This window comes from Manis javanica, chromosome 11, assembly GCF_040802235.1.
Source record: "Manis javanica isolate MJ-LG chromosome 11, MJ_LKY, whole genome shotgun sequence".
NCBI classification, from domain to species: Eukaryota; Metazoa; Chordata; class Mammalia; order Pholidota; family Manidae; genus Manis; species Manis javanica.
The window spans coordinates 66246869-66261773 of record NC_133166.1 but is presented as its reverse complement, the minus strand read 5'-3'; the positions used below and the strand labels follow the sequence as shown (position 1 = coordinate 66261773).

The 14905-nt window shown below is 38.1% G+C and overlaps 2 protein-coding genes across 20 annotated transcripts in view; one reads left to right on the top strand and one right to left on the bottom strand.

Moving 5' to 3' along the window:
- The window catches only part of ATG13 (autophagy related 13), an 84239-nt gene that overhangs the window by 13641 nt on the left and 55693 nt on the right, over nt 1–14905 (bottom strand). For all 19 annotated transcript variants that reach the window (XM_036994030.2, XM_073216518.1, XM_073216519.1 and 16 more), the window contains 5 exons: nt 14396–14536; nt 11221–11261; nt 8838–8934; nt 8385–8483; nt 7525–7618 (listed from right to left, as the gene is read on the bottom strand). In XM_036994030.2, coding sequence (XP_036849925.1) covers nt 7525–7618; nt 8385–8483; nt 8838–8934; nt 11221–11261; nt 14396–14536 — 472 coding nt within the window. The remainder of the gene's footprint in view (nt 1–7524; nt 7619–8384; nt 8484–8837; nt 8935–11220; nt 11262–14395; nt 14537–14905) is intronic.
- Nucleotides 1–14905, top strand: part of ARHGAP1 (Rho GTPase activating protein 1) — a 52425-nt gene that overhangs the window by 36256 nt on the left and 1264 nt on the right. The window lies entirely within an intron of this gene.

The following is a 14905-nucleotide window of genomic DNA, read 5'->3' as shown; positions in this document are numbered from 1 at the left end:
CATTAAGTTAGCTTTTGTGCCTGTCTTCTGCCTTTTATTAGAATCATGATTTTGATCCAGTATCACTTGACAACCCAGGATGGACTAAATTTAAATTCTTTCTTAATGAAAAAAACACAGAAAATTAACATTTATAGATAGCTAATTAATTTGTTGGGTCCCCAAAATAAGATATTGAAAAGAGATAATCTAGGGAAAGCAGATTTAAAGGAAAGTAGAACTAAGTTAGGTCTGGAAGAAACTGTCTAATGTAAAAGTCAAAGAGGAGTAGAATTATAGAGATGACAGGCAGGTAGAGCCAGGGTCTGCAGACAATGAGGTAGAAGATGAATGTCTTAGGGTGGCAGGAAAGAAATATGTCCTAAAATTCAGTCAGCTGGCAAAAATGACTCCTTACTTGAAGCCGCCTCTGTACCATAGACACTATAGGTATATAGATACAACAAGGCCACACAGATACTTCCTCTTGAGAAGATGAGAACACTGTTTGGAGCCTGTGTTTTATGGAAATTGAGTTTGACACTGAAGATGGACTCAAGCAGAACAGATAATGGTTAAAAATGTTCAGATAGGGAATGCAGATAGGCAGAAATCTCTGTCAACTATTAAGAAAAACCATACTGCTAGTTTCTTACTATCATTTTTTGCTGAAAAATTATTGGCTTCTTTTGTGCTTCTTCATTATTAGGAACCTTATTCACAACTTTAAAAGAGAAGTAGCAACCAAATAAACAAGTGTAGCTTAGAGTACCTCTCTGGTATCAGAAAGCAACTGGAATTCTGTGACTGATTTTCTAGGGAATTTTAAGATGCTCCCAAGAGGTAAAGGTAACATGTAATCTTGTGGGTTAAGAATGGTTACAGGAGAGCGGAGCCAAGATGGCGGCGTGAGTAGGACAGTAGGAATCTCCTCCCAAAAACATACATTTTTGAAAATACAACAAATACAACTATCCCTAAAAGAGAGACCAGAAGATACAGGACAACAGCCAGACCACATCCACACCTGCGAGAACCCAGTGCCTGGCGAAGGGGGTAAGATACAAGCCCCGGCCTGGCAGGACCTGAGTGCCCCTCACCCCAGCTCCCGGCGGGAGGAGAGGAGTCAGAGCGGGGAGGGAGAGAGAGCCCAGGACTGCTAAATAGCCAGCCCTAGCCATCCGCACCCAGCTGTGGGGTGCTGGATACTAGGGAAACAGGACAGTAAGACCTGTGAGCGGGTCCCTGCAGTTGGCACCCCTAGGACAAAGAAAAGCAAGTGCTTTTTGAAAGTCTTAAAGGGACAGGGACCTCACAGCTGGACGGAAGCATCCCGGGACACTTAGCCCAGCAGCTGGGAATCCTGGGAAACATCGGGCACCCTAACCCCCTGGGCAGCAGTTCTAAGACCCCTCACAGCGATAAATGGCCCCCCCCTCCCCAATCTGTTCCCACTGCGGCGTCCTACCATAGCAGAGCAGCAGCCTCAGGCTGGCCACGCACAGCAAGGGAGCTTCCTCCATAGCGCTGGGCAAGAAACAGACCCAGTCTACGTGCAATTGCCCTACACAAGCTGCTAGGGGTTGCCATTGTCCCATTAAAGAAAGACCAGGAGCAAGTGGAAAAGGTCTTAGCTCTCCCAGCTGACAGATGAGTCAATAGCATACCACTACATCTATCAAGATGAAAAGGCAAAAAAATTTGATCTAGACCAGGCTAACCCAGACACCTTCCCCATCCTCTCCTGAGAAGGAATCTGGGGAGGTAGATTTAACCAATCTTCCTGAAAAAAGAATTCAAAACAAAAGTCATAACCATGCTGATGGACTTGCAGATGGATATGCAAGAACTAAGGAGGGAGAATACAGAAATAAAACAATCTCTGGAAGGACCTCAAAGCAGAATGGATGAGATGCAAGAGAAAATTAATGGACTAGAAAACAGAGAACAGGAATGCAAAGAAGCTGATGCAGAGAGAGATAAAAGGATCTCCAGGAATGAAACAATATTAAGAGAACTGTGTGACCAATCCAAAAGGAACAATATTTGTATCATAGGAGTACCAGAAGAAGAAGAGAGAAAAAGGGATAGAAAGTGTCTTTGAAGAAATAATTGCTGAAAACTTCCCCAAACTTGGAAAGGAAATGGCCTCTCAGACCACAGAAACACACAGAACTCCCATGACAAGGGACCCAAGGAGGGCAACACCAAGACACATAATAATTAAAATGGCAAAGATCAAAGAAAAGGACAGGGTATTAAAGGAGGCCAGAGAGAAAAAAAAGGTCACCTACAAAGGAAAACCCATCAAGCTATCATCAGACTTCTCAACAGAAACCTTACAGGCCAGAAGAGAATGGCATGATATATTTAATGCAATGAAACAGAAGGGCCTTGAACTGAGAATACTGTATCCAGCACGATTATCATTTAAATATGAAGGAGGGATTAAACAATTCCCAGACAAGCAAAAGTTGAGGGAATTTCCCTCCCACAAAACACCTCTACAGGGTATCTTAGAGGGACTGTTCTAGATGGGAACACTCCTAAAAAGAGCACAGAACAAAACACCCAACATATAAAGATTGGAGGAAGAGGAATAAGAAGGGAGAGAAATAAAGAATCATCAGACAGTGTTTATAATAGCTCAATAGCGAGTTAAATTAGACAGTAAGATAGTAAAGAAACTAACCTTGAACTTTTGGTAATGACAAACTTAAAGCCTGCAATGGCAATAAGTACATATCTTTCAATAATCACCACCCTAAATGTAACTGGACTGAATGCACCAATCAAAAGACACAGAGTAATAGAATGGATAAAAAAGCAAGACCCATCTATATGCTGCTTAAAAGAGACTCACCTCAAACCCAAAGACACGCACAGATTAAAAATCAAGGGATGGAAAAAGATATTTCATGCAAAGAACAGCGAGAAAAAAGCAGGTGTTGCAGTACTAGTATCAGACAAAATAGACTTCAAAACAAAGTCACAAGAGATAAAGAAGGACATTACATAATGATAAAGGGCTCAGTCCAACAAGAGGATATAAACATTATAAATAATATGCACCCAATACAGGAGCACCAACGTATGTGAAACAAATACTAACAGAATTAAAGGAGGAAATAGAATGCAGTGCACTCATTTTGGAAGACTTCAACACACTACTCACTCTATAGGACAGATCCACCAGACAGAAAATAAGTAAGGACACACAGGCACTGCACAACACACTAGAACAGATGGACCTAATAGACATCTATAGAACTCTACATCCAAAAGCAACAGGATACACATTCTTCTCAAGTGCACATGGAATATCCTTCAGAATAGACCACTAGGCCACAAAAAGAGCCTCAGTAAATTCCAAAAGATTGAAATCCTACCAACCAACTTTTCAGACCATAAAGGTATAAAACTAGAAATAAATCTTACAAAGAAAGCAAAAAGGCTCACAAACACATGGAGGCTTAACAACATGCTCCTAAATAATCAATGGATCAATGACCAAATTAAAATGGAGATACAGCAATATACGGAAACAAATGACAACAACAACACAAAGCCCCAACTACTGTTGGACACAGCGAAAGCAGTTTTAAGAGGAAAGTATGTAGCAATCCAGGCATATTTAAAGAAGGAAGAACAATCCCAAATGAATAGTCTAAAGTCACAATTATCGAAATCGGAAAAAGAAAAACAAATGACGCCTAAGGTCAGTAGAAGAAGGGACATAATAAAGATCAGAGAAGAAATAAATAAAATTGAGAAGAATAAAACAATAGAAAAAAAATCAATGAAACCAAAAGCTGGTTCTTGGAGAGAAACAAAATAGATAAGCCTCTAGCCAGAGTTATTAAGAGAAAAAAAGAATCAACACACATCAACAGAATCAGAAATGAGAAAGGAAAAATCACAACGGACCCCACAGAAATACAAAGAATTATTAGAGAATACTATGAAAACCTATATGCTAACAAGCTGGAAAACCTAGGAGAAATGGACAACTTCCTAGAAAAATACAACCTTCCAAAACTGACCCAGAAAGAAACAGAAAATCTAAACAGACCAATTACCAGCAATGAAATTGAAGCGGTAATCAAAAAACTACCCAAGAAGAAAACCCCTGGGCCAGATGGATTTACCTCGGTATTTTATCAGACACACAGAGAAGACATAATACCCATTCTCCTTAAAGTTTTCCAAAAAATAGAAGAGGAGGGAATACTCCCAAACTCATTCTATGAAGCCAACATCACACTAATACCAAAACCAGGCAAAGACCCCACCAACAAAGAAAACTACAGACCAATATCCATGATGAACATAGATGCAAAAATACTTAACAAAATATTAGCGAACCGAATTCAAAAATACATCAGAAGGATCATACACCATGACCAAGGATTCATCCCAGGGATGCAAGGATGGTACAACATTCGAAAATCCATCAACATCATCTACCACATCGACAAAAAGAAAGACAAAAACCACATGATCATCTCCATAGATGCTGAAAAAGCATTTGACAAAATTCAACATCCATTCATGATAAAAACTCTCAACAAAATGGGCATAGAGGGCAAGTACCTCAACATAATAAAGGCCATATATCATAAACCCACAGCCAACATCATATTGAACAGCAAGAAGCTGAAAGCTTTCCCTCTGAGATCGGGAACAAGACAGGGATGCCCACTCTCCCCACTGTTATTCAACATAGTACTGGAGGTCCTAGCCACGGCAATTAGACAAAACAAAGAAATACAAGGAATCCAGATTGGTAAAGAAGAAGTTAAATTGTCACTATTTGCAGATGACATGATATTGTACATAAAAAACCCTAAATACTCCACTCCAAAATTACTAGAACTAATATCAGAATTCAGCAAAGTTGCAGGATACAAAATTAACACACAGAAATCTGTGGCTTTCCTATACACTAACAATGAACTAACAGAAAGAGAAATCAGGAAAACAGTTCCATTCACAATAGCATCAAAAACAATAAAATACCTAGGAATAAACCTAACCAAGGAAGTGAAAGACCTATACCCTGAAAACTATAAGACACTCTTAAGAGAAATTAAAGAGGTCACTAACAAATGGAAACTCATCCCATGCTCCTGGCTAGGAAGAATTAATATTGTCAAAATGGCCAAAACAATACACAAATTCGATGCAATCCATATCAAATTACCAACAGCATTCTACAATGAACTGGAACAAATAGTTCAAAAATTCATATGGAAACACAAAAGACCCCGTACAGCGAAAGCAATCCTGAGAAGGAAGAATAAAGTGGGGGGGATCTTGCTCCCCAACTTCAAGCTCTACTACAAAGCCACAGTAATCAAGACAATTTGGTACTGGCACAAAAACAGAGCCACAGACCAATGGAACAGGATAGAGACTCCAAACATTAACCCAAACATATATGGTCAACTAATATTCGATAAAGGAGCCATGGACATACATAGGGGAAATGACAGTCTCTTTAACAGATGGTGCTGGCAAAACTGGACAGCTCCATGTAAGAGTATGAAACTGGATCACTGTCTAACCCCAATTTACAAAAGTAAATTCAAAATGGATCAAAGATCTGAATGTAAGTCATGAAACCATAAAAATCTTAGGGAAAAACATAAGCAAAAATCTCTTAGACATAAACATGAGTGACCTCTTCTTGAACATATCTCCCCAGGAAAGGGAAACAAAAGCAAAAATGAACAAGTGGGACTATATCAAGCTGAAAAGCATCTGTACAGCAAAGGACACCATGGATAGAACAAAAAGGTATCCTACAGTATGGGAGAATATATTCATAAACGACAGAGCCAATAAAGGGTTGACATCCAAAATATATAAAGAGCTCACACACCTCAACAAACAAAAAGCAAATAATCCGATTAAAAAATGGGCAGAGGAGCTGAATAGACAATTCTCTAAAGAAGAAGTTCAGATGGCTAACAGACACATGAAAAGATGCTCCACATCACTTGTCATCAGAGAAATGCAAATTAAAACCACAATGAGATATCACCTCACACCAGTAAGGATGGCTACCATCCAAAAGACAAACAACAACAAATATTAGCGAGGTTGTGGAGAAAAGGGAACCCTCCTACACTGCTGGTGGGAATGTAAATTCCAACCATTGTGGAAAGCAGTATGGAGGTTCCTCAGAATGCTCAAAATAGAAATACCATTTGACCCAGGAATTCCACTTCTAGGAATTTACCATAAGAATGTAGCACTCCAGTTTGAAAAAGACAGATGCACACCTATGTTTATCGCTGCACTATTTACAATAGCCAAGATATGAAAGCAACCTAAGTGCCCATCAGTAGATGAATGGATAAAGAAGATGTGGTACATATACACAATCGAATATTACTCAGCTATAAGAAAAAAACAGATCCTACCATTTGCAACAACATGGATGGAGCTAGAGGGTATTATGCTCAGTGAAATAAGCCAGGTGAAGAAAGACAAGTACCAAATGATTTCACTCATATGTGTAGTATAAGAAAAAAGGAAAACTGAAGGAACAAAACAGCAGCATAATCACCAAACCCAAGAGTTACCAAAGGGAAAGGGACTGGGAAGGATGGGTGGGAAGGGAGGGATAATGGGGGAGGGAAGAAAGGGGGCGTTATGATTAGCATGTATAGTGTGGGGGGGCACGGGGAGGGCTGTGCAACACAGAGAAGACAAGTAGTGATTTTACAGCATCTTACTACGCTGATGGATAGTGACTATGAAGGGGTATGTGGGGGGGACTTGGTGAAGGGTGGAGGCTAGTAAACATAATGTCTTTCATGTAATTGTAGATTAATGATACCAAAATAAAAATAATAAAAAATAAAATAAATAAAATAAATAAAAAAACAAATTAGAGGGTTAAACAAATTGTGGTATGGCCATAGAATAGCATACTACTCAACAATAAGAAGGAAATGACTATGTTTATATATAACAGTCTGGCTGAATTTCAATAGTATTACGCTGAGAAAAAGAATCCAGACACTATACAGTATATGTGATTGCCTTTGTGTGAAATTTTGGAGAAGTCAAAACTAACTTAAAGAGACAGAAAAGAAATCAGTGGTTGCTTAGGCCCAGGGTTGGGTGTGGGACACAAATTTTTGGTGATGCAAATGTTTGTCTTGATTGTATTGGTCATTAAATGGATATATTAAATGGGTGTATTTATTTGATAATATGCACTAATTAATACACTTAAAATGTGTACATCTTGGTGTATGTAAGGGGTAACTCACAGAAGGTGATTTAGTAAAGAGGAAATATCCTGTTACCCTCCCAAACTCAAAAAAAAAAAAAAAAAAAAAAAGAATGGTTACAGACTAAAAATACTGCAATATTACCTGCTGGATAAGAAGGCTATCTCTCACCCCTCAAAAGAACCCCCTTAAAATAATCACCACCACCACCAAAAGAGACTGTATTTAAATTCTGACACCATTCCATAAGACCAATTTTTGACACCATACTGCCACCATAGAACCTGTTTCCCCCTACCTGGGATGGAGGGGAGGTGGAAAAAGAAGTGGTACACACTTCTTGAGAATCTTCCACAGAAGGATATGTTACTCCAGTGTCCTCACCAGCAGCTCTATAGTGACAGAAAAAGAAATTGTGTATTTTATGGTTACAGCAGTCAGTTTCAGAAAGGATACAAAGGAAGGTTAAATAAGGATGCAAGTTGTAAAAAGAACTGTTTCAGGCAGAGTTCATAATGTCAAGAAAAGTATTGAGTCCTTGGTAATTTCAAACATTCCCAAAGACCAACATTTAGGGGTTGACAATGGCTCTTTTTAAACCCAAACATCTTACCTGACATACCATTTGAGAGTATTATTCTGGCCACTGTTGGGGCCAAAGAATTGTTAGCCATAGTGAAACAAAGTCTAGATTCCAAAGATGAATGTTCACCAGTCCCTCACATAAAGACAGTATCTGTCCTGAGACACACATATTCTAACCTCTGGAGAAATCTGTTTTCTGGGACGTAGGCCTGGAAACACTGGATTCTGATGTATAACTGAACTGTGCCAATGGTGACCTGAAAACCTTTTCATTTGCAAAGGACCGATTATTGCCATTTTAGTCTCTAAGTAAAGACAAATCAAAAGTCAAATTGCTACTGTCAAGGTCCAAAATGTTCAAGAATTTTCTGAGACACTCTTTATACCCCAATCTTGGTGTACCTTATAGGCAGCAACAAGAAGAGACACCAGCCACTCCGTTTCTCACCCTGTGAGGTCTCTATCAGTTCCCCCGTCCACTGGAGAATGCTAGTAAAGGTGATCTATGTGCCTGTGTAAGATGGATGCTTCTGCCTAGCTGCAGTTTGGGAAAGTGCTGCTCACATTCCTCACCTGTAATTGCAGGGGTGCATAGGCGAGGAGCTGGGATAGGGACGGTCCACAAAGTGATCAATGATAATCCCCATGATAGGTGGGGTCCTTTCAAATTGCCTGTAATGCAATAATCAGAATGCAATATTTGTCAGAATGCCTTGCCACCCCGCTGAAGTCCTCAGAGGACTCCTCACATTGTATCTACTAGCAGGAACCATCTAAGCCTTAACTACTACATCCCTAAATGTAAACCACCAACTCTACATTGGTAGCTCTGTGACACTCAGATTCTCCAGTCTGGAAACTGGGCTCTCTCAATTTTATTCTTCAGAAGGGGATGGGTATCAGCAATAGCCAAGGTGAATTGCAGGCTTAGCCATGAAATCTAGGGGAAGAAAAACTTCACTTAGGGGGAAAAAAACTTCACAATCTTTGGAAGAGTTCTCTTAGATTCCAAGTCTCTTTGCTCACCTGGTGGACATGAAGGCCAAGTTAATTCTGTAAGCACAAGAAAGAGTGATGGTGCCCATAGGGGTGCCCACTGTCCCAACACGAACTGTCTGGAAACCTAGAAGAGATAAATAATTCACTTTTTTCCCAGAATACTGACATTGCCTACCCTGTCTGTCTCTTCCTGAATCATCCCTGGCATTACCCCACTTAGCACCTGAATTGTTGCAGTCTCGATTTCACATGCATGTATACATGCATAGAGATATATTTTTTCCTTTAAATTATTCTCACTGACCTAATTTTGGCAAGGAAAACAGCATTCTATTTCCAGATAAAACCATTTTCAAAGAGATAAAATGACTAAGTCTTAAAGCTTGAGCAAGTTCTAACCAACTGAGCCCAGATGTGTTAAACCCCAACTGAATCAGTAACAGGGCACTAGGAGTCTGTCACATAAACATCTCAATTTATGAAGCAACTGCATCCCCACCCATGCTGCCACTCCAGAGCAAGGGAAAAAAGCCAGAGGTACTTCCAACTAAAGCTTTCTTGGTGTTCTTAATTTCCAATTTTTCAAAATTGTTGATGCTCATCAAATACATTTAAGGTGTTCATTGTAGAAAATTAGGAAAACAGGTAATTGTATAAATAATAAGAAAAATGCAAGGTTACACAGTAATCAAAACAATTTGGTACTGGCACATGAACAGACCCATAGATCAATGGAACAGAATAGAGAGTCCAGATATAAATGCACACATATATGGTCAATTAATATATGATAAAGGAGCCATGAATATACAATGGGGAAATGACAGCCTCTTCAACAACTGGTGCTGGGAAAACTGGACAACTACATGTAAGAGAATAAAACTGGCTTATTGTCTAACTCCATATACAAAAGTAAACTCGAAATGGATCAAAGATCTGAATGTAAGTCATGAAACCATAAAATTCTTAGAAAAAAACATAGGTAAAAATCTCTTGGATATAAACATGAGCAACTCTTTCCTAAACATATCTCCTCAGGCAAGGGAAACAAAATAAAAATAAGCAAGTGGGACTACATCAAACTAAAAAGCTTCTGCACAGCAAAGGACACCATCAGCTGAACAAAAAGGCAACCTAGAGTATGGGAGAATATATTCATAAGCAATTTATCTGATAAGGGGTTAACATAAAAAATATATAAAGAACTCACATGCCTCAACAGCCAAAAAACAAATAACCCAATTAAAAAATCGGCAGAGGATCTGAACAGACACTTCACCAAGGAAGAAATATGGATGGCCAACAGACACACGAAAAGATGCTCCACATCACTAATTATCAAGGAAATGCAAATTAAAACTACAATGAGATATCACCTCACACCAATTAGGATACTCAAATTCCAAAAGACAAGCAACAACAAATGCTGGCGAAGATATGGAGAACGGAGAACCCTCCTACACTGTTGGTGGGAATGTAAATTGGTACAACTGCTGTGGAAAGCAGTGCGCAGGTTCCTCAAAAAAGCTAAAAATAGAAATATCATTTGACTCAGTAATTCCACTCCTAGGAATTTACCCAAAGAAAACAAGAACCATGATTCAAAAACACATATGCATCACCCCTATGTTTATCACTGCACTATTTACAATAGCCAAGATATGGAAACAACCTAACTGTCCATCAATAGATGAATGGATAAAGAAGATGTGGTACATATACACAATGGAATATTATTCAGCCATAAGAAGAAAATACAAATCCTACCATTTAGAGCAACATGGAAGGAGCTAGAGGGTATTATGCTCAGTGAAATAAGCCAGGTGGAGAAAGATAAGTACCAAATGATTTCACCCATTTCTGGAGTATAACAATCAAGCAAAACTGTAGGAACAAAACAGCAGCAGACTCACAGACTCCAAGAAGGAACTAGCAGTTACCAAAAGGAAAGGGGTTGAGGAGGGTGGGTGGGGAGGGAGGGAAAAGGGGATTATGGAGCACTATAATTTGCAGTCACAATATAGGTAGGTCACGGAGAAGGCAGTTCAGCACAGAAAAGACAACTTACTATGCTGACATACTGTCACCACAATCAAGGAGGTGAGGACTTGATAATATGTGTAAATGTTGAAACAACTGGGTTGTTTATATGAAAGCATTGTAAGCTTGTATATCAATGATACTTTAATAAATTTATAAAAAAAGAAAAATACTAGGTTACTGAAACTTCGGGAGAAATTATTCAGTCACTCCTAGCAGCTCTGTGGGCCACCTACCTGTCTTTTTCTTACTTGTAACACACACATTAAAATCACAAGCTTCGTATTATTATTATAGGCAGCATCCAAGCCCATCTCTGAAGTCAGGAGAGCTCTTAACACTACAAATGTTTTTCAACCTTGATACACACCTTCTCCTAAGCCATTCAGCTGAACTTCCCCAAAATATATCCTGTAGGAAAGAAAGAAAAAGAGCTGTTATCTCTTTACTCTAAGGGCCTCTATAGCCAAACATCTAGAAACAAAATAAACAAAACAAACCCTTCTTTTCTTATCTACAACAACAACTCTCATAATGGACCAATAATGCTACTACTTTGATTAAGCTGTAGGCATGGGGATGTATATGAAGAGGACTGGTTAAGAAATGAGGAAAATAGTCATTATGTGGAAACTGCTATTTAAAGTTTCTTCTTCCTGTTCCTGTAATGTGTTTTTCAAGCATACCTACTGGGAAATAAAGAATACAATAAAATAAATTGACAAGTAGATCTGCAACTACTCTTAGGAGGTACTAGATTTTTTTTGAGATATAGTTGACATACAACATTAGTTTCAGGTGTACAATTTAGGGAATCAATATTTGTACACACATTGTGAAATGATCACTACAGTAACTCTAGTTAACACCAATCACCATAGAAAACTACAGAATTTTTTTTCTTCTGTGAGAACTCCCAGACCTACTCTCTCAGCAACTTTCAAATATGCAATGGAAGATTTTGAAGCATGATCTTCAATTAAGAGGACCTCTCTGTACTTATCACATCATTCCAAAATAAATTGGTCAATAAATCAGACAATCTTTTCTACATAGGTTAATTAGGTAAGGCTACTCTAAAAATATAAACACAATAGAACCTTTCCATGAATCTCCTTGGGAAGATTAGCTAAAAGTCTGAATTATAAAATACTTGAAATGTATTTTTGTATTTTTCAAGTAATATTGTTAAAAATTAAACACATACATGTTTTTGTTCAATAAAAACTAAGCTCTAACAATGTACAAAGCCCTATATGGTTAGGTGTTAGGAATGAGATATGGATAAATTAGGGATGAGATTTTGGATAAATGTGAATCCTAGGTCTCACAGATTACAGTTTGGTATGGGAGAAAAGAAATGTATATAGGTATCTGAAACACATGTACCAATGTGACAGACATCATAAAGCAGGGGTCAGCAAACTTTTGCTAAAAGGATCAAATAGTATATATTTTAGCCTTGCAAGCTATATAGTCTGAGGTAACTACTCAGTTATGCTGCTGCACTGCAAAAGTAGTTACTGATGATACATAAACGACTGGGGTAGATGTGTTCTCAAATTACTTTATTAAAACAAGCCAATGGTCTGCTGGCCATAGTTTGCTTACTCCTGCCATATAGTAATATAGCAATGAATGTTTAGAAAGTGTTGTCAAGAGAGATTTTGCTAAGTACCCTCTAATAAAGAGCTGACACTTAATCAGTGGACTGCTCATTTGAATACCAGTACAGTGCTTTTAAAAATAATATAATTATTTAGACAGTTTCTTGGTTATACTTTTTATGCCATTTGGGCACTAAGCCAAAGTATTCTTCACAGAAAACTATATAAAATTTTCTTCACAGAGGTTTTCTTCACAATACAACTTTAATTCAGTCTTGATGAACAACAAATTCAGAATGAGTTTTTATATAACAATGTAAGTCTATAGTGACACGGTCAGATATACCTACAGGTTCAGGAAAAAAATAATACAACAGCTTAAAAAAAAAGACAAGGCTATTCTTCAATGGTATAAGGCTATACTGTTAACCTGCTAACAACCAGTAAAAAAAGAAAAAAAAAGAGCCAAATCTACCTCTGAGATCACTCACTTCTCTATGGTTTAAACCAGTTATCTGAATCCAAAAGCACTCCTAAGTGATAAACAGTGAGCAATAAATTTTGTATTACTCCAGAGACATAGACAAAGGAAGACTTCAAACACTGATATGAAAAGGACTAAGTCCTAGTTAACGAAGCTGATGACTAGTAGACTAGTATGGCTACTTGCAAAAGAACAAAGGGGACTTAGCATAGATAAATGAGAGGTCAGAGTTTGAAAGTAATTTTTCTGTTACAGCTGAATAAAAGTCTAGTAATTTTCAAACAGAATACTCAACTTGAAAGCTGGGAAGACTACAGAGAAGATAACCAAAATGTATTAAAGTTTTGGAAAAATAAACATGGGTAAGATTATTGCTAGATTATTGCTAATGAAGATAAACTATAACTATTCTCAGGTAGTAGGTTGTTTCAACAGAATTAGTTAAGTTTCTAATTCTTGGTCCTTCTGTCCTAATTCTTTTCAAAATTACCTCTATGATTATAAGCCAAAGACTAGTGGCTCATCACTAGTATGAAAGAAGAGAGTCTTGAATGATTTGGGAACTCCTAGTTTTCCATGCTCTGTTCTCCCACTGTCCTACACATCCTCTGTATCACCACTGGTCCTCTGATGATACTGATTACAGTTCACACCCCACACCCCACTTCTGGGCTGCACCATCTGTTGGACTCCCCACCTGGAATGATTATTCTTTCTCACTTCTACCAGTTGAAATTCTCTCTGCCTCAAAGTCCAGCTTGAAGGTCCCTTTCTCCATGAAGCCTGTTTTGTTTCTCCCACCCAAAATAAACTTTCCTTCCTGTATTCTCCCAATACTTTTTTCCTGATACTGCTATGCAGTTTTCATATACTGCTTTTTATTATCATTATGCATGTACCACACTGTTTCCTCCACTAGATTAGAAACACTTATAGGACAGGGCCTCTGTACAGTTCTTTGTTGGGCCTAGCAGAATGCCTGCATTAAAAAGGCACTCAAATGTGTGTTGAGGTGAAATACTCCAAGGAAAATACTCAAAGCACTGTTGACCAGTTCCTTAAATCCACAGACAACTAATCAAAAACAAACTGAATTAGCAGTTTGTCAGATAAAAAGTTTTAATTTAATTCTGGAATACAGAAGGCTATGTAATATTCCCAGGATAGCCTGTTTTTAAAAACAGCTTTTCCAGCTTTGAGATGTCTATCAGTAGAACCTAAAAACTCATTCCACAGGAATCATGACTGTGCAGAGACAAAGGACCAAGAAGTGGTAGTTTTGGAAAGCTGCGGTTCCTAAGAGAGGAGAGAGACTATCACAGTAAAACCATGGCATCAACTATCCAACCATCTGTCTAAAAGTTAATCACAGAACACTTGAATGCCAATCAGACAATGTGTAAAGTGGTGAAGTTGATGAGTGAATCAAGAAGGTGAGCAGCTATGCTGTTTACCTGTACAATATGACATATTCATGACCTTGTTTCCTGGAGAGTCTGTAAGCCGGTGTCACTCTAGTTATAGCAAGGAGAGACTTCAACAGCAATGACAGTCTGTTGTATACCGTGTAAGAAACTTTTATTTCTTTATCACACCTGAGGAGCACACAGACACTATTAGCATTCTCCTATTCAACTAATGTAAAAGAAAGAACAGAAATGCAATGGATATATATAGAGATTAGTTATGTTCAATCCAGCAACTGAGATTAATTTGTTAGCATTATTCATAAATTCGATAGAGTATCATCTGCTGAGCAGTCCAAATACACCATTCACAGAGTATTACAGTCAACAACGATGGTGACAAATTAGGCACTGGAATTGTATAAGACTAAGTTTATGATAAAAACATGTTCTGAACTAAGGGTGTAATTAGAGTTCTTTGTCAGTTTGTCAAGATTGTTGGATAAGCCAAAGTTTTACTTTCTCATGTACTAACCACACGCAAATGGGCCCAAAAGG